At 38.5% G+C, this 19438-nt stretch overlaps 1 protein-coding gene across 5 annotated transcripts in view; it reads left to right on the forward strand.

The window, feature by feature from the left end:
* SPATA9 (spermatogenesis associated 9) overlaps positions 1 to 19438 on the forward strand; it is a 107656-nt gene that overhangs the window by 35854 nt on the left and 52364 nt on the right. For all 5 annotated transcript variants that reach the window (XR_005987444.1, XR_005987445.1, XM_041753298.1 and 2 more), the window contains exons 3-5: positions 2672 to 2755; positions 10020 to 10108; positions 17869 to 18096. Coding sequence is in view for 3 of the 5 variants with exons in the window: in XM_041753298.1 (XP_041609232.1) it covers positions 2672 to 2755; positions 10020 to 10108; positions 17869 to 18096 (401 nt within the window). In the remaining 2 variants the exon portion in view is untranslated. The remainder of the gene's footprint in view (positions 1 to 2671; positions 2756 to 10019; positions 10109 to 17868; positions 18097 to 19438) is intronic.

Here is a 19438-nt window from a genome sequence, read left to right on the forward strand (position 1 = left end):
AGAGTTGCACATTTCTGAGTGTCTCATTCTTCTTGTTCATAGAATCATAAACTTTTCCCACAACTCTGAAGAGTTGGACGTAATGACCAGTAAAAACAGGATTTTTTTCAATATGGCAACCATTCCAATAACAATTACTGATAATTCTTTTGTTTCTCTTCACCTATAAAAAAGATAACTAACTAACCAGTTCAACAAAATGTCATTTCTTGCTAGATTTTTCACTAGAAGAAAGGAGTTTTCTTGCCCCTCAGAATTTTGTAAGTTCTCCTAATGATTGCTAATTTGGTGTGTGTGTGTTGGGGGGGGAGGCACAGTATAAACATGCACATCCTTTAATTTTACCTGCTGATAAGTAATTTAATCCTTATTTTTATGTTAAATCATCAAGGATATACTATGGCTTAAAAGCAAAATGTGAGAATTTAAACAAAGCCCTGTGTTTGCAGTGGAGAAGGATGCGAGTTTAGGGAGGGATATTTGGGGCAGGGGTGTTGGGGGGTGGGGGGGCTGTTTAGGTTCTTCTCTTTTGGGGGATATGTCAGTGGAAACTCTGAGAAGCCCTGCTTGCCACTGGGATTAGTCCAGAAACATCTTTGCTTTGTTTCTCCTATTTCCCTGGGAAAGATCTAGATACTTTTGAATGAAAATACTGAATTTTTCAATGTACATTAAATTGCCCTTGTCCCACTCTGGTACTAAAACTGGAAGGAGTTTGTAACACTAGACCATCTTGAGGAAGAACAATGGACACACCCCTTCATTAGTGGAAATAGTATTGGCCCTGTAGGAATGGGGGCAGTTACTGATTGGGAGAGAGGTTTGGATCTGGCTACAGTAGGAAAAAAAAACTGGTAATATAACTAGAAAGATGATAATAACTATGAAAGTCCAGATATTTTAATTTGAAGATGAGAAGAGAGAATATCAATCAAAAATAATACTGAAGTCCCAGATTAAGATGTAAAACATTGGGCTCTAAAGAGGAGCATGGAAGTTACTGTCAGTAAAAATATGCCCAGAGGATCTCTGGAAAAGGTGAGAATCGAGACAAAAGGAAGAGAAAAAAATGTCCTTAAGCTGAAAATTTTAAATGCCTCGCTAGGTGATGTTAGAATGCCAAAAAGACTATTTACCAAGAATACAAGCTGTTAACTTAATATGTGATGGTATAAACTGGGTTCTTCTTAGGGGAAAAAAAAAAAAAAACCTCTAAGAAAACTTTATTTGTTCACTGTAAAATAGAGTTTTTTTTTTAAAATTATTTATTTGAGAGGAGAGAGGGAGAGAGGAAGAGAGTGCACAAGTGGGGGTGGGTGGGGGGGGAGAGGCAGAGGGACAGCAGACTCCCCACTGAGCAGGAAGCCCAACTCAGGGCTTGATCCCAGAACCCTGAGATCATGACCTGAGCTAAAGTCAGATGCTTAACCAACTGAACCACCCAGAGGCCCTTAAAATAGAGTTTTTAATGCAGACAGGATTATAGACTTGGGAGTGAAAAGTAAAAAGGAAGGTGAGAAAAATAAGCATCAGAAGTATTGTATGAGGGCAGCCTGGGTGGCTCAGCGGTTTGGTGCCACCTTTGGCTTAGGGTATGATCCTGGAGACCCAGGATTGAGTCCCATATCAGGCTCCCAGCATGGAGCCTACTTTCTCCCTCTGCCTCTCATGAATAAATAAAATCTTAAAAAAAAAAAGAAAGAAAGAAAGAAAGAAAAAAGAAGTATTGTATGAGAGCAGAAGTCAAGTGAATTGGTTTGTCTAAGCCATTGAATGAAAAAGGAGAACATTTCAAAGCAGCCTTGTGAAATGCTCAGTTGGGATAATGCCCTGTGGATGGTTATAGCAGAGATGCAGAGCAGGGATGCAGAGCAGAGAAGGAGTAAGAAATGAAGACTTAAGAGCAATTTACCATTGTAAATGGCGTAACTTTGAGAACAGTTAACACTAGAGCCAGATTATAGTAATATCGAAAAAAAAACCCTATTTTTAAATGTATTAGAGATCTTCAAAAAGGTCTATCAGCAAAGTGTTACACAATTTAAATCTACTATTCTATATTTCTCTGGCTACAAATGGAAATATTCTACAAATATTATGCAGAGATAAATAATACCCTCAGTAATGCTTGATAATGATACTTGAATATATATTTTTCAAGGACTAAATAACAAAGCAGGCATTTTAAAGGCTGAACAACCAGATTTCTTTGAAGTTCAATCCTTTGAAAAATGCTGATAGAAACAAGCAGTCCTGGTTCAAAGGAACTGGTATTTTTAAGTAATATTTTAACTGGAGGGATCCCTGGGTGGCGCAGCGGTTTGGCGCCTGCCTTTGGCCCAGGGCGCGATCCTGGAGACCCGGGATCGAATCCCACGTCGGGCTCCCGGTGCATGGAGCCTGCTTCTCCCTCTGCCTGTGTCTCTGCCTCTTTCTCTATCTCTCTGTGACTATCATAAATAAATAAAAAAAAAAATTAAAAAAAAATATATTTTAACTGGAAAGCAGAACAGTTATTTGAAAAACACTATTGGGCACAATGATAGAGGTGGGTGGATAATGTTTATCCAAACAAACATTTGAACATTTTAGACCTTTTCTGAAAGAGTTTAGGGTAGTTAGATTTGGCATATAGATATCATTCTGATTTTAACTTGGCTTCTCCAAACAGAACTGACAATACTGCAGCCTTGCTGTTTAGAAGAGATACACGAGAGGAAGTCTGTCAGCTACTTCTCTGGGAAGAATTACCCAGGTAATAAAATTAATAAAGTCAACTTTTCTTACGACCGACTGTATTGTTACTGACCCTGGTTGATTTTTGCTTACGTTACTCTGTGTGAAGTACATGCAGGCTCTTGTTAAAAAAAAAAAAAGCTAATCCTGAACTTCATGATTTTTGTGTAAATTTGCAAGCTTTATCTCCCACTAGATTGTATTAACAATACAAACACGTTTTTCACCAGGCTGGTTTCTAGGCCCGTAGGTCTTTAGTTTATCTATGTTGCCTTCTCCTATCTCCTCTTTCCTTCCTCTGTCCCAGCCTCCCTCACCCCACTAGCCAACCCTGATGCCCTATTTTGTATCCTGGCACAGGACTCCACTCAGTGTTTTCTTAAGCTTGCTCTCTAGAGCACAGCCTTAGTGCCAGATTCATAGTCTCCAAACTTTTTTTGACTGGAGGACTTTATAAGAAAGTATTTTTAATACATTCTCAATATCTTCATAAATTACACGCATATATTCCTGTTAATACATTAAGGATACAATATAACATACTGAAACAGAAAAATTTCGATGAGATAAAGATGATACAAATCATATTTTAAATAATTTTAAACTATATTAATAATACAAAATACATTTACTCTAAAATGTTACTGTTAAAGCGTTTTAGAGAGAACAGTAATAAAATGTGCTTGGTATTTTTTAAATATTGGTTTTATGCTTTGTGATACAGCTTACACAGATGTCTGCTTTTTTTAAAAGATTCATTAATTTATTTGAAAGAGAGAGAGCAAGCACAGGCAAGCTGGGGGAGAGCAGAGGGAGTGGGAGAGAGAGAATCCTGAAGCCAACTTCAAGCTAAGCATGGAGCCTGACTTGGGGTTCAACCCAGGACCCTGAGATAATGACCTGAGCAGAAACCAAGAGTCAGACACTTAACCAACTGAGACGTGCAGATGCCCCCAGATGTCTTCTTTGACATTCAGTTTATTTAAAGTTTCTCTGAAAAGGCTTACAAAGATACATGGATTTATTTTTTTTTAAGACTTAATTTATTCATGAGAGACACACAGAGAGAGAGAGAGAGAGAAAGAGAGAGAGAGAGGGGGGCAGAGACACAGGCAGAGGGAGAAGCAGGCTCCATGCAGGGAGCCTGATGTGGGACTCCATCCTGGGACTCCAGGATTGCACCCTGGGCGGAAGGCAGGGGCCAAACCGCTGAGCCACCCAGGGATCCCCAAGATACATGGATTTAAATGGAAGAATTGTTTCCTTAGATGTGTTACTGAAAAAAAAAAAAAAAAAGAGGCTCCAGGTGAGGCCCCCTCAGGCTCCAGGAACACCCGGAATTACTAGAGGGGCCTCGGGACGGCGTAGTGAGGGCCGCAAGGATGTTCTCACCGGTTCAGATTTGGGGGTGCTCAGGATGCGATGGCAAAGGCAGCCTGTGGGCTTTCGGCCCTCTGCCCCGAATCAAAATGGCCATGGAGGCGGGAGCCGAGCGTCTCTGCTGCAGACAGCCAGGCAGCAAAGGCCGGCAGCATGGTTAGGAGGCCGAGGCCGCCGCCGTGGGAACAGGCGGGTGGACAATGACGGATTGACAGCGAGCGCGGCCGGCCCACCTTGGGGAGAAACCTTACCCCACAGCATGCGGCATACAGTGTTTTATGGGCGTCAGGTGTACAACACAGTGACCCAGCCCGGCCACACAGCACCTGCTGCTCATCCGGACAGCTTTGAAGATTTCTTCTGTCCGCGGTGTGTTTCCCTGATTGATGCTGCTCCATATCTGATGGGCGCTGAGGGCCGACGTGTCCTCATTGTTGGGAGGTTCTCGGGACTTACTCCTTCACGTACCGACTTCCCTGCACTGTCTCCATCTTCGCCCTCGGAGCCTCAGTGAACATATGTGTCTCATCTCCCTCTCGTGTGTTTTACTGTTTACACTGCCTCCCGGCCTATTTTTACAGCTCATTTATTCACTTCTGTTAGCTCCCATCTGAAATTCAAAATGTAAATGGATTTCTAAACTCCAACAATTACATTCTTAGTTTCCAAAAAAAAAAAAAAAACCCAAAAAACCCCTGGCCCTGGGGTTCCAGGATTGAGTCCCACGTTGGGCTCCCTGCAGGGAGCCTGCTTCTGCCTCTGCCTGTGTCTCTGCCTCTCTCTCTCTCTCTCTCTCTGTGTCTCTCATAAATAAATAAATAAATAAATAAATAAATAAATAAATAAATTCTCTTTTTTTAAAGATTTTTTATTTATTTATTCATGAGAGACAGAGAGAGAGAGAGAGGCAGAGGGGGAAGTAGGCTCCATGCAGGGAGCCCGACGTGGGACTCAATCCCGGGTCTCCAGGATCATACCCTGGGCTGAAGGTAGCACTAAACCGCTGAGCCACCAGGGCTGCCCAATAAATAAAATCGAGGGGAGGGGAAGGGGGGGGGGAGGACCTGGCAATGGTACCTGTTTTCACCATCTAAAAGAAATCCAAAGAGCATTTTCACTTTTATGAAAAAAAAAAAAATGAAAATAGCATTCAGTGTATGTGTTGCAGCAAGCCATTAGAGAGGCTAGTGAGTATGGGAGCAGCAAGAGTGGCCCTGCCAAACTCCTAAACCAGAAGTCCACTCAGTATCAAGCTGTGATAGCTTTGAACCATGTCTGTGAGCACCTGTACTTTACCTCAATTTATTTTGTATATCCCTTAGCCAGTTGTGTCCTGGGGTATCAGAAAAGCCTAAGAGAGGTTACTTTTTGGTTTGGAAATAGTCAAAAAGCTTTCTGTATAAATTAATAATTGCTTCTTCGCTTACTCCATTTTGCCCTACAAAATGTTTCATAGGATTAGAAAAGCTCTTTCTTTTTTTTTTTTTTAATTTTTTTTTATTTTTTTAATTTTTATTTATGATAGTCACAGACTGAGAGAGAGAGGCAGAGACACAGGCAGAGGGAGAAGCAGGCTCCATGCACCGGGAGCCGGATGTGGGATTCGATCCCGGGTTTCCAGGATCACGCCCTGGGCCAAAGGCAGGCGCCAAACCGCTGCGCCACCCAGGGATCCCAGAAAAGCTCTTTCTGATAGCAGGGGGAGCCTATATTTGAATTACTTCCAATTTATGTCATCCTGAATAGCCTTGCATTAACTATCTTTATACAAAGTCTTATTCAGGATTTTTTTAATTGGGGTATATTCCCAGGATGATAGTTGCTATTGGTAATATTAATGTTTTGGTATTGTTTGATATTTTCAGATTGCTTTCAAAACATTCCTACCTCTGAGAGTTATTATGAGAATTAAGAGATAAGTGGTATAACCTAGCTCATAGCACAGTGTTAAATTAAGCATGGAGGTCATTAGACCAAGGTTGCTCTCATGCTTTAGCAGCCTGCAAGCAAACCCAAACCTAAGCCTATAAAATGCTTCAAGATTCTGTAGTCTAAACCAAAGGATGACCAATCACAAACAGCCAACTAGGCTTTCATAAAGAATGCAAGCCCTTGGAGGGCACTTGATGGGATGAGCACTGGGTGTTATACTATATGTTGGCAAATGGAACTTAAAAACAAATGTAAAAGAAAAAAAAAGAATGCAAGCCCTTGAGCTTTACCCAAATAATTTCGTTGCTTTGCTTCCATGTCTTTTCTATAAAAGCCTTGCCCCTAGCAAGGGGAGTGCTGTGGAGTGCTTCTAATTGGTGACTCCTGATGTGAAAAAAAACAAACAAACCAAAAAAAAAAAAAAAACACTTTTTTTTTAAATAAAAGATTTTATTTACTTATTTGAGAGAAAGAGAGTGCAAGAGAGAGCACAAGCAGCAGGGAGGGGCAGAGGGAGAGAGAGAAGCAGACTCCCTGCTGAACAGGGAGAGCCTGATGTAGGGCTCAATCCCAGGATCCTGGGACCATGACCTGAGCTGAAGGCAGACGCTTAAGCGGCAGAGCCACCCAAGAGCCTTTGAATGAATTTTTGTTCAAATAAACTCACTTAAAAAATTTTTTTTAAGTTTATTTATTTATTCATGAGAGACACACAGACAGAGAGGCAGAGACACAGGTAGAGGGAGAAGCAGGCTCCATGCAGGGAACCCGATGTGGGACTAGATCCCGGGACTCCAGGATTACTCCCTGAACCAAAGGCAGATGCTTAACCACTGAGCCAGCCAGGCGTCCCATCTCTTAAAAATTTTAATGTCTCTCAGTTTATCCTTTAACAACAGTTACTAGTATGTATTTGGCCTTCAGTAAGTGTCAGTACCCTTCTTTCAGACCATGATATTTTTAAAAATTGTGTTTGTTTATTCCTGAGAGACACTCAGAGAGAGGCAGAGACATAGGCAGAGAGAAGCAGGCTCCAGGGAGCCTGATGCAGGAGTCCATCCCAGGACCCTGGGATCATGACCTGAGCCAAAGGCAGACACTCAGTGGAAGCTCTTTGTTTCCCCTCCAGTCTTGATCTCAGGGTCCTGGGATCTTGTCTGGCATCAAGTTCAGTGGGGAGTCAGCTTGTGAATTCTCTCTGTCCCTCTCCCCCCCGCCCCCTGCTGGGGATCTCTCTCTCTCTCTCTCTCTCTCTCTCTCTCAAATCAATCTTTTAAAAAAATAAAATTATGTTGACATTATTAAGCATTTACCATTAACTGAGATGTACATAGTCTCAACGCATGCTATGGCCTGGAGGAACATAGCCCCTGGGACCAACAGAACTAATCCACTTGTGAGGTTGGCCGTCCACATCCTTAACTGGGCCAAGGATGATTCTCAAAGAAGTTGTTCTCGAGACTCGACAGGTAATACTTGAAGTCGAGAGTATAGGTTCATATCATTTGAGTTTGAAAGAGGTTTGAGAGAAGGATCTAGTTAGGTTGGTTATCGAGGTTCCAGACAGTTGTGTGCAAAATCAAAATAGGCTGAAACCCACGTGAACAGGGCGAACTCAATACTGACTTTTCACCCAAATTTTGAAACTTTCCCAAAACAAAGTAGCCATTGTGTGTTTAACAATGGGCTGCCATTTATTGAACATATCTGGTCCATTAAATAAGTCCTGTCACCTTTTGAAAGGTAAAATGTAGACTTAGAAAATATAATTTGCCCAATTACACAGGCCAGTAGGTAGGGAGGTGATAGAGCTGGAATTCAAAGTGGAATTCTGACTGAATCCCAAAGCTCTTTATTTTCTAATTAAGCTTATACTGCCTTCACTTACAGTGTGTAAAATGTTCTTTTTCTTCCAAGCTTTGTGCAAATCAAAGATTCTCTTTTTTTTCTACATTAAAGCCTTTTAAATATAAGTAAATTTCCAGGGCTGTTATATAATTTTTGTAAGTATGGAGGTCTGAATTATGAGCTGTAAAGAATAACATTATAGCTAAAGATATTCACCATTAACATTATTTATTTTGTCTAACTTTATTACCTGAAATGACATAGGACACATAAAGATATAGGTAAAAATTAAAATTAAGCAAAACCCAAAATATGATCAGATTTGGTGATAGATATAAAATCAGTGTGGCATGGTGGGATTTTTAAAAATCTCATTACCCTCTTTTTTTTTTTTTCACCATCCCTCTCCCAAGTCATTAAAAAAGCAAAGACAAAAAGAACTTTGTTAGCATAACACAGATCTAGTTATCCTCTAAATGTGGGCAATATTAACATGAGAACTATTTTTCTTGTAGATTTGTTAATTTCATAAGCTGCTTAGGAGGGTGAGAACTGATAAAAGGGGGGGGGGGGAACCTGGATGAAACCAATCAGGAGCTAGGAGAGACATCAGAAGGTGGGCAGGTGGATGAAAATAAATTAGGGGGGAAAAAATAAATTAGGGGGTTAAGGAGAGTGGAGAACAGAGAAGACCAAAGAGAGAAGGTACTGCCAACTGTTCTGGGGTAAATTCTGATAGGCACATATTTTAATAGGACAAATAAAGGTTTACATTTCTTACAGACTTTCTTGTATGTTCATCATTGTCTAATAGTATTTTTCTGGTGACAGATTGCAGTTTCCACATATTGCAGGCATAATTATCTTAAGCATTAGGGTCATGGTGGAGGGAAGCATGTTCTTCTAAGGTTAAGAGAAGTGTTTGTGGTGTGGTACAGAGTAGTCTCAAGCAGATTAGGACTAAAGACAAATGGAAGGTTGGGATCTGGCAGGCTTCACACAATAGAAGAATCCTCTGATGAACATTTTTCTCTTTTCTGGACAGCTCGGATGAACAGACCTCTAGCACCCACAGCTTATGCTTGCTAAGGACAATGGCCTAGATAAAATTAAATGTAGAGGCTTCAAATTAAAATGGGATTTGTGTTCATCAACTCTGAATTCATCTACACCAAACTATTACTAGATATTCAGTCAAATCCACATGATAGGAAGTTCTTCCTAGATTTGATAAATGGAAAATAATGAAGTGGGAGAGAACCAGGAGGGAAAAGGGTGGAGGTAGAAGAGGAAGAAGAAGAAGAGGAAGAGGGGAGAGAAGGGAAGGAGGAGGAGAAAGAAAGGAATTTTAAGAGAAACCATAGATTTTATAATTTTGTCTGTGTTTGACCTGGTGATCTTTGAGTGAAAGAAAGACAATCTGTTCAGTAGTCTTTCTGAATTAACTGCTGGTGTTTCTTTTCCACTTGGCATCATATGTGAGGCATTTCTTTTAAAGCACATGCCAACTCTTTTCAAATGGAGCTTTGTTCTCAGACGATCCATTAATTGAGGTATCACTGTAGAAATTGGGTCAAAATTCCACATAATGCAGAACTCCTTAGCATAGTTTGTTTTTCCTTCTCCTTTCTCCTCCCCTTATGCCTTCAAACACATTCTCCCTCTTTTCACTGCCAGAGTGATTTCAGAAGATTCTGTAACAAGTTCTCAGAGACCCATTGTGCAGTAACAAAGAATTCTGGCAAGGAGCTGTAGGTTCTGTCCTTGCCTCCTTTCCTGAGTGGAAGGGTGCCCTCATCCCTCACTAATGGCAGAGTAGGACAAGCATTGCAAGCTTGCAAGCTTGCCAAGCACTAGGAACCCAAGAAGGAACTCGTCATGCCAATCAAACCTGTTGGGTGGATATGTGGGCAGGTGTTGAAGAACTTTTCTGGAAGAAGTATATGCAATCTTGTTGTAAAGGGGATATGGGTGTGGGAAACAACTGGGAATAAAGTCCCCTAGGGTTTATCTGCTTTCCGTAGTCACTAACAAAGTGGACCCAGTGTCCATGTCCTTTTGGATTGTGGTTAGGTGATGTTTTTAGTTGAGCTCTCTTATCCCCTAATTTCTTTTTGTCTCAGTCGAGGGGATCCAGAAAGTAATCATGGACCTTATAGATGAGTTTAAAGATGAATTCCCTACCATCCTAAGATTATCACAGTCTAATCAGGTAATGTGATTTCATATCTTTGAAAAGGATTACAAAAAGTATATTGTATTTTTAATTTACCAATTATTTAATGCTTGACTTTGAAATCAGTACCCGAAGCTTAGGTAGAAGTTAATTTTGCCTCAGAAAAAACAAATCTTGAATCTTACTCATTGGGTGGGTCAATGGAAATCAGGAAGATGGTGGACAAAGAAGTGAGATTGATAAATTAAGTTTAAAAAAAATCACTGTGCTGTTAGGTTGGAAATGTGGAACTCTCTCATAGCCACAATTGCAGTGTGTATAGTTTGCTACACTTGCTTAAGATTTGCTTAATATTAGGAAAATACCTAGGTATGTTTTAACTAAAATCAATGTCAATTAAATCAGTGGAAAAAAATAACCAACATACATTATAAAAACAGGAAGATAAATATTGTATGGGTATATGTTTTAATGTGGAAAGAAAATAGTGATATCGATTTAAACAAAGCACATGTGCATGTGTTTTCTATAACCTCTGTTACCCAAAGGATTTGAGACATAAAATATTGGGAGTGGAAGAAGGAATAGGTAGAGAATTATGAAAAGACATCTGATCAGGAAAAAGTAATCTTTTATAGCCTAATTTACTTAAAAGTGCACAGCCCTTAATGGAAGTGTATTTTAGTCATCTAGACCACAGCTGGAAAAGAATATGTTGTAAGTTACATGGTACAATGATAATCTCCTCATCTGGATATCAAGAGTTTTGGCAATGTCAGACATGAGGAACATAGGCAAAACTTGGAAGTAGACAAAAAAGTTCTCTGAGTAACGTAGCAATCACAAAGTCTATATATTTCATTCCAAAGGCAAGATATTAGAGCCACTTTTGACGATTCATCCACCACCAGGCATCAGACACTACTAAGTACTTTCCTATTGGCTGGGACTGGGAATAGGAAATACAGACATAAAACAGGATTCTTTCAGTCAATGAGCTTAATCTAATGGAGACAGGATTGTAAACAAGTAATTGTTTTTGGAATATGGTAAAAAGTAAATCCAACTTAGAGGAATATGAATGGCTTTACCTAGGATGGTCAGAGAAGGCTTTATGGAGGAAGGATGCTAAAATCCTTTTGCAGAGGTCGAATACGAATTTTCAAAGTGAAGAAGAGGATAGGGTAAGTAGATAGGAGCAGAGGAAACAGTGTCAGGACAAAAAGTATGAAACAGCATAGCATGTTCCCAGAATATCAAGTAAATATGAACCAATGGCATGGATCTTGGGTTTAGACTTGGGAGCAGGGGTAATACTGAAATGTAGGTATCTGGATACATAGTGCTAAGATGATATCCAGATGGTGATCCACTAAGTAGGATGGGATAAGGCTTAAACGCTCCAGATGGCAAACCAGATTTTATAAATCTATATCTTAGACTAAGTGTCTAGTTGCTTCCCCTTTTCATTCCCCTAGTTTTAGTATAAAGTCTTTTTAAATGTTGGAGATTTTTCTTGAGTATGCTCTGGAGTATTAGGGAAGGAAGGCAAGTGACCATGCTTGGTCTAGGATGTAAAATAGGCACAGTCTGGAAAGCCCTGTTGCCCCTTCCAGGTTATGATTCTCTCACCACTGACAACATTAAAGAAGCTGGATTCAATAATCTAAAAAATCGCAACTTTCTATACAACTCCCTTCATCCCTTCCTACCCTTTAAATAGCCTCATTCTCACTAGAGCCATAAATTTGGTTTAACAGTGAAATAGATTGCTATTCTGATCCCAGAGAAAGAACTCTAAGTTCCCATTTCCAACTCATTGAAGTCATTTACTTATAAGAACTTTACCTCATTCACAGAAGAATGTAAACATAGTTACTTCAGTTCTCATTTCAAAACACTTATATTGTTCTTTTTCTACCATTTACTTTGAAGGATGTGTTGCTGAGATTGGTGAGAAACCCAAGTTCTTAGGAGATACTGTAACAGATTGAAGTTACTTGTACTTCAAAAATAAACTATTCAGAAACAATGCTAATACTTAGATAACTAAATTATTTTTTAAAAGTCAGATTGTAAATGCAAATTTTATTATTTTGGAGATGATCCATAATTCTCAAACATACTGAAAGAAGTGGTTTTAAGAATACTTAGAGGGCTTTTATTAATTGGGTTGGATTCTAAACCTCTAAATTTCATGATTAGTATTAAATCTTTTTTTTTTTTTTTTAACCTTAGCCATTCATTGTTTAGGAAAAGGCCATCATGTTGGCCTGAAACAAACAAAAGATTTGGTGGGAATTATAATGGGATTTTTAGAGATATATGCAGAATAGTGATTTTTTTTTTAGAATAGTGATTTTTAAATAGTTATTTATGACTAATGATTTTGAAGGAAATCTTCTTCCTGGGGCTGAGGGATGTTAATTTTAGAATCTTGGCTTGAGGTCATGGCTTCTGATGTCATATACTCTCCAGTCCAGCACAGACCCCAGTACTTTGAGTATCCACTTCCCTTAGTAAAAAGTAATATTTAAAGGTTTGTGTTTCCAAATTGCAAATGATTTCCATATGAGGATTTAAAAATATTAAACTTTCACATTCAAGCAAATGAAAAATGTATTTTACAATTAGGGAACTAAAAAATTTTAATTCAGATGATCTTTACTTGAATGAGAGAACACTTTTGTGGAAAATAGGGTCAATTTTTGTGCTTTTAATTATGAAAGGTAAATATGTGTTTAATTCTGTAGTTATCTTGCTCTTAACCTTATACTATAAAATTGGGAGTAGTAAACAGAACATATTAGAATCCATACAAAACTTTGGATTTTTATAGTTGTAGATGTACTCTTCTGAGTTCTCTTGGCTGCTGCTTCTTCTTCTTCTTCTTCTTCTCCTTCTTCTTCTTCTTTTTTAAACATGTATGACAAAACTCTTGGGTTTGCACCAGTGATGTCTGGAAATTAGTTTCATTGGTATTAGAATTGTTTTTTTGTTTGGTTTGGTTTGGGTTTTTTTTTTTTTTTTTTTTTTTTTTGGTGTTAGAATTTCTAAATCTCATGAGAGTAGGACTGTAATGAATGGAGTGTTCTAAATTCAGTTATATTTTTGTCTTCGGTGTGTTGTTTCTAGTGAGATATGATCATACTTGTGAATGTTACAGAGCATGTTATATACACTATAACCTTCTGGGTGGTTTCTAATTTAATACTTGGTATATTTCTCTATTTCTCTATGTTAATTTGTTATATTTCCTAACATTCTTCATTCATTCATTCATTCATTTATTCATTATTTCAGCCAGCGTTTATAGAGTACCCTACTAAGTGCCAGACACTATTCTAGGTACTGGGAAAAGAGCAGTGACTCATATGGATATAAAACAACACTGCTGTCATGGACTTTACATCCTAGTAAAGTGGAAAAACAAAAACAAGGAAAATAAAGTCTATATTATGTTAAAGATAGATCTTAAGAAGCAATATGGCAGAGATATGAAATAGGGGTAGGGACAGGGAGAACAATTGACTGTTAAGGTCAGGTGACTAACAGGGACTTAGTGAGAAAGTGATTTTTTTTTAAAGATTTTATTTATTCATGAGAGACACAGAGACACAGGGAGAGGGAGAAGCAGGCTCCCCTCAGGGAGCCCAACATGAGACCCCCAGGACCCCAGGATCATGCCCAGAGCCAAAGGCAGATGCTCAACCACTGATTCACCCAGGTGCCCCAAGAAAGTGATTCTTGAATTAAGATTTGAGGGAAGCAAGGGAGCAAACCTTGATGTCTTTGAAGATTCAAACGGCATAGCTGGGGCTAAGTTCCTGAGGCAGGAGTATATCTAACAAGGTCAACAAATGATGAGGAAAGGAGAAAAAGACAAGGATGTTAGGAAGGTAAAGAAAAGACAATCTTTGTAGGGCTTTGTAGACCACTGTTTGCAATTTGGCTTTGACATTGGGTGCACAAGGGAGCCACTCAAGTAGCTGAGCAGAAAAGCAAGGTAGGATCTAAGTTTTAATTGTATCTCTTTGGGTGAGGTATTGAAGAATAGAATGAAAATAGACAAGGATGGAAGCAGAGAGATCATTTGAAGAGGCTAATTTACTAGTCTGGACAGGAGATGGGGTATAAATATAATGGACTGAGTATTGGCACTGAGGGTAATGAGAAGTGATCAAACTCTAGGACTATTCAGAGAAAGAATTGAATAAGACTTGCTGACAGGCTGGTTTTTTGGATGTAGAGTAGTAAAAAGCTGATGTAATAGAAATTGGAGTTCAGCATTAAAACTGCTGATGATAGAGAGATGAGTAAGACTCTAGGAAAAAAAGAAATCAGGAAAGCAGGATATATTCAAAGAAGGGGGCTCAAATAGTGAAATCTGGAGCAGGATTCTTGAAACAATCTGATTAATTGATACTAGGTTTTCTTGTGGTAAGTGATCATTACCTTTGTGTGTCTGTCTCTAAGGTGGTGGTGGGGAGGGGAGTTGGAATGTCTTTTCTCACATTTGATAACATGCTCAGATGATAATGATGACAGAAAGAATCGTGTAAACTTGCACATTTTGCAACCAATTCCAGGAGCTTAGGACAAGAGTCAAACAAAACGAAACAAACCAGGGAAAAGAAATGAGCACTTCTTAATTTGGGGTCAGTGTTTACATTTACCCACATGGTTTGGTAGGAAAACATATAGCATAGATGACAGACAAAAGGAAAAGCTCGTAGCTCCAAAAAAAGAAAGAAAAAAAACTTTTATTTAAAAATTTTTCTACTAGAGCCTATTTTTAAAAATTCACTGAAGGTAAGAGTGAATTGGAATTATCACCATAAACTGGTGACTATTTTTTTTTTTTAAGAGAAACATCTCTTTCTGCCTGTCCAGGACTATAAGTAGTCTCTCCTCTGTTGTTTCCTTCCTATTCTGATAGCCACAAAAAAACCACTTTACACACATCCCAGTGTCCAGATTTGGTTTCTAATACTATTCCAAAAAGCAGTAATAGTCCTCTTGGGAACAAGTTGATTGTATGTTTTATGTCAGGGAAAATTAAGGTGGTCAGAAACATTTTGTTTCTAGAGGTAATATTTCTTTCAGAGATACCTGTCAAAGTATGGAAAAAGGAAAGCATTTTAAAAACCATGAAGGGGGGCAGTCCCTGTGGCGCAGTGGTTTAGCGCCGCCTGCAGCCCAGGGTGTGATTCTGGGGCCCCGGGATCGAGTCCCACGTCAGGCTCCCTGCATGGAGCCTGCTTCTCCCTCTGCCTGTATTTCTGCCTCTCTCTCTCTGTGTGTCTCTATGAATAAATAAATAAAATATTTTAAAAAAACATGAAGGGGGATCCCTGGGTGGCGCAGTGGTTTGGCGCCTGCCTTTGGCCCAGGGCGCGATTCTGGAGACCCGGGATCGAATCCCACATCGGGCTCCCGATGCATGGAGCCTGCTTATCCCTCTGCCTGTGTCTCTGCCTCTCTCTCTCTCTCTCTCTCTCTGTGACTATCATAAATTAAAAAAATAAAAATAAATTAAAAAAAAATGAAGGGAAGCATGGTCATCAAATTGCAACAATTTCAGCATTAAAGGGAAACAAAGATGACATTAATCAGGAACAAGCTGAATCTGTTGGAAAAAGCTATGAATTTATGATAACACTAAAATGAGAAACATAATACAGAGTGCACTGAAGCATTATTGTAAAGCACACTTGAATTTTTAAAAATATTGTTTGTCATAAATGCTATATTTTAGTCAACACAAAGGATATGATCCTACAGGAGAGTTTTGATTTATGATTATCAATGACAAATAGGCTTCTTTCTCTACAGAGGTAAATATTTAGAAAGACAATTTTGTAAAAGAAGGGACGGTTATCTAGCCTGGTGTTTGGGGGAATGAATCAAGATTAGTTAATAGAAATAGCTGAGTAAAGTCAGTGACTCAGGCCAACAAGTACAGATCCAACAGTACAAAGATTATGTAAAGACACAAAATAAGGAGAAAGTAACCTTGATAATGTTTTGTATCTATAAAAATGAAGAGTCCTTAAAACACTGAATGACTATGTAGACGAAACTTCAGCATAGGTGGAAGTGCGCATATCTTACTCTTGTTCGCCCTGGCAATATGGCCCTCACCTTATGATTACAAATTATGAGAGAAAGCACAGTAAATGTTATGAGATGTAAAACCAAACATTCTAGCTGCTCCAACTTCGGGAGGAGTTGGAAGAATCAGTGAAGCAAAGAATAAGATCACAAGAGAAATTGAATCTGTGTGTGTAGGAGCTTAGACTATTGTAGATAATTGTGGTTTCTTCCCCCAGTGTGCTGGAAACCAAGCTATAGTATCATGTGACTGCACCTATGTCTTATTTTGCTTGTTTTATTTTTATTTTTTAAAGATTTATTTATTTATTTATTTATGATAGACATAGAGAGAGAGAGAGAGAGAGAGAGAGAGAGAGAGAGGCAGAGACACAGGCAGAGGGAGAAGCAGGCTCCATGCCGGGAGCCTGATGTGGGACTCGATCCCGGGACTCCAGGATCGCGCCCCGGGCCGAAGGCAGGCGCTAAGCCGCTGAGCTACCCAGGGATCCCCCATTTTGCTTGTTTTATGCACCATACAAATGCCTTTAGGGGTTGCTCTGTTCTAAATTGACTTGGAATTGCGGCAGTTCTAGCAGCCCACAACTCAGATTGCCTTCTCTACTATTAGTGTTGGCTAGGAGGTTTGAGACCAAAGGGAGGCTGCTGGGACTTTTTCAGTAAAGTTAACATATTAAACCACCATGCTGCAGATACACATCCTCGTTGACAGGCTAGTTTTGGTTATCTCCAATGACAAATGCCAAACAGTAAGGGAAGCATTGAAAAAAATTGACAAACAGCGATAATAAAATTATTTCTTCAGGATAACAGTTGAGGCATTTAAAGTAAATATACAATACATTAGCTCTTAAGCAAATATTTGTTGTTCATTGTAGACCAAAACAATCCATCTAAAATGTTTTGTACTTACATATTTGGACTCAACAAAAGAGATTCAAAGTTGCTTATTTGTGTTATAAACCATTAGTTTCCCCCCAAGTCATGTGGAAAGAGTCAGAATAGCCCATAAAATTACTTAAATGAATAATGGCAACTATACTTGCTGTTGCCTGGAATGCTGTCTAACCACATTGTAAGTAATTTCTCTGTGGTTTAGTTTCTGGTACAGCAGGGAAAGGTCTACATGTCATATGTTTTGCTAATGCCACAGATTGTTTCAGTCAGAACGCTCATACAAGTTTTGAAGTGTTTAGAAGTTAAAGTTTCTTAAGCTTGTTAATTAATATATATTTGCTTTATTTTTTAAACTATACTATGCATTATGTATGTATGCTTTATCACTTAAATTTTTAAAATAAACTAGGAAAATATAACAGTTTTGAACAAGAATTCTTATTTACATAATTCAAACATTGAGTAATATTTGAATAAGAACTGCTTACTTTTGAAAGCACTCTTTAAAAAATCAATGCAAAAATAAATAAACCCAGAGAGGAAAATGAAAAATTTAGATTTTTGGCTAGTAACTTAAATTCTGGATATTTATGCTAAGGCAAAAATCATTTATTCAAAGATTTAAGTCCAAGGTGAGTTGGATATAAATATTGGACATTGAATATATACATAAGATCATGCATAACTATGTGCCATTATGTGATATTTGGTCTTGGTCTGAAGTAGATTGTAATAATTCATGGAAGAATCACACATCAGTCACTTTTTAGAGGCTTATTTTCCAGAAAAGAGAACCCATGCAAAAAACATCCAAAATCAAAATGGCTGTCGCCTTAGCGAAGATCAACCGAGGAACATTAATTCAAGGATTAAACAGCATATCTAGATCTTCCAAATCAGTGGCCAAACTTCTGCAGCCTCAGCTTGCTCGTAGACTTCTAGAGCTAAGGGGCATATCTCATCGTTTGCTGAGGGAAGTTAATGCACCAAAGCAACCCCTATATAATATGCAGGTGAGTGAATATTAACATTTGCACAAGATATGAGCTCTTTTTTTAGAAAATATTTTCAAATTGCAAGATTTGAAAATGTAGCACATTTGATTGTCATACATATAAAACAAGAATAGTTGTATAAGAAATTAATGATTTGGTCTTTTTTCAATATAGTATATATTCTGGTTTAAATAAATCTGAAAGAGGAAGTAATGTGGACTTTTTTCCTAATCAGTTATTTGATTGAACTATATGAAACTATAAATTTCAAATGGTTAAACCTAAATATCAGCATACAGATTATCACTTACGTCAAACCTAAAAGGAATCCCACAAGAAGCCTTAAAAATGACTGTTTTAATTCCTTTTTTCCCCATAACCTTTCTATGTTTCCAAGATAATCTTTGTTTGACTTTACACACTGGAGTATATTCAACTATAAACTCATTTTGATAGGCCCACCCCAACATCATCTATTTCAAATTATACCCTCTTTTACTGAGAATGTATGTACTGATTCTACACTGTTTTACCGAGGCTCTGTTATATTTTGTTAAGGACAACAGCTCTTAAAACTTTTTCAGGACCAGTTTGTTTTTTCTAAACTTTATGGCATAGAACTCTGTTTTTCCATTTGGGCATTACTCAAAGCATTCTAAATGTTTCTTTCTTTCTTTTTTTTTCATTCTAAATGTTTCTTAAAAGAGATTGGGAATCCTGCAAGTCTGGCACCTAAATAAACCTCAGAGCAAATCATTTGGACTCTGTCGTTGAAAGCAGAAGAACCCTAGCTCAAAAAGACTTAAGCCAAAAATATGTATTAGTTCATGTAGTTGAACAATCTGGAATTGAGAAGGCTTCAATGTATAGGTACTCAAATGATGCCTGCAGGGTCCCATTTTTCTCTTTCTCCCCATCTCCTGGCTCTGCTTCCTCTGTGTTAACTCCATTCACAGACTGACTTGCCCTTCAGGGTTACAAGATGATATGAAGCTGTTTCCAGGACTCCATCCTTCCAGGTTCAATTATAGCAGCAAAAAATGAAAGTGCTTGAGCTAGCATTCCTGGCCAAGTCCCATAGTTCTCTCTTACAGAACGGCCTCTAAACCAGGGAAATGGGATGCACTGATTGGTCTAGGATTGATGGCCTGCTCTTTCCCTTTACCCCTCCAGCAGAGGTTGGAGTTCCATCCTGACCGCATGACCAGAGAATGGGGAGAGGATGAATCCTCAAACAAAATTTGAGTTATTTTGAAAAGATGAGAAAATGGCTGATGGATGGGTGAAATCAACAAAATATCCATTACATAGGAATCTCTCTTTAAGCAAAGATTTTAACGTATCTAGAAATCATCAGATA

Source organism: Vulpes lagopus, chromosome 4 (genome assembly GCF_018345385.1).
Source record: "Vulpes lagopus strain Blue_001 chromosome 4, ASM1834538v1, whole genome shotgun sequence".
Taxonomy (NCBI): Eukaryota; Metazoa; Chordata; class Mammalia; order Carnivora; family Canidae; genus Vulpes; species Vulpes lagopus.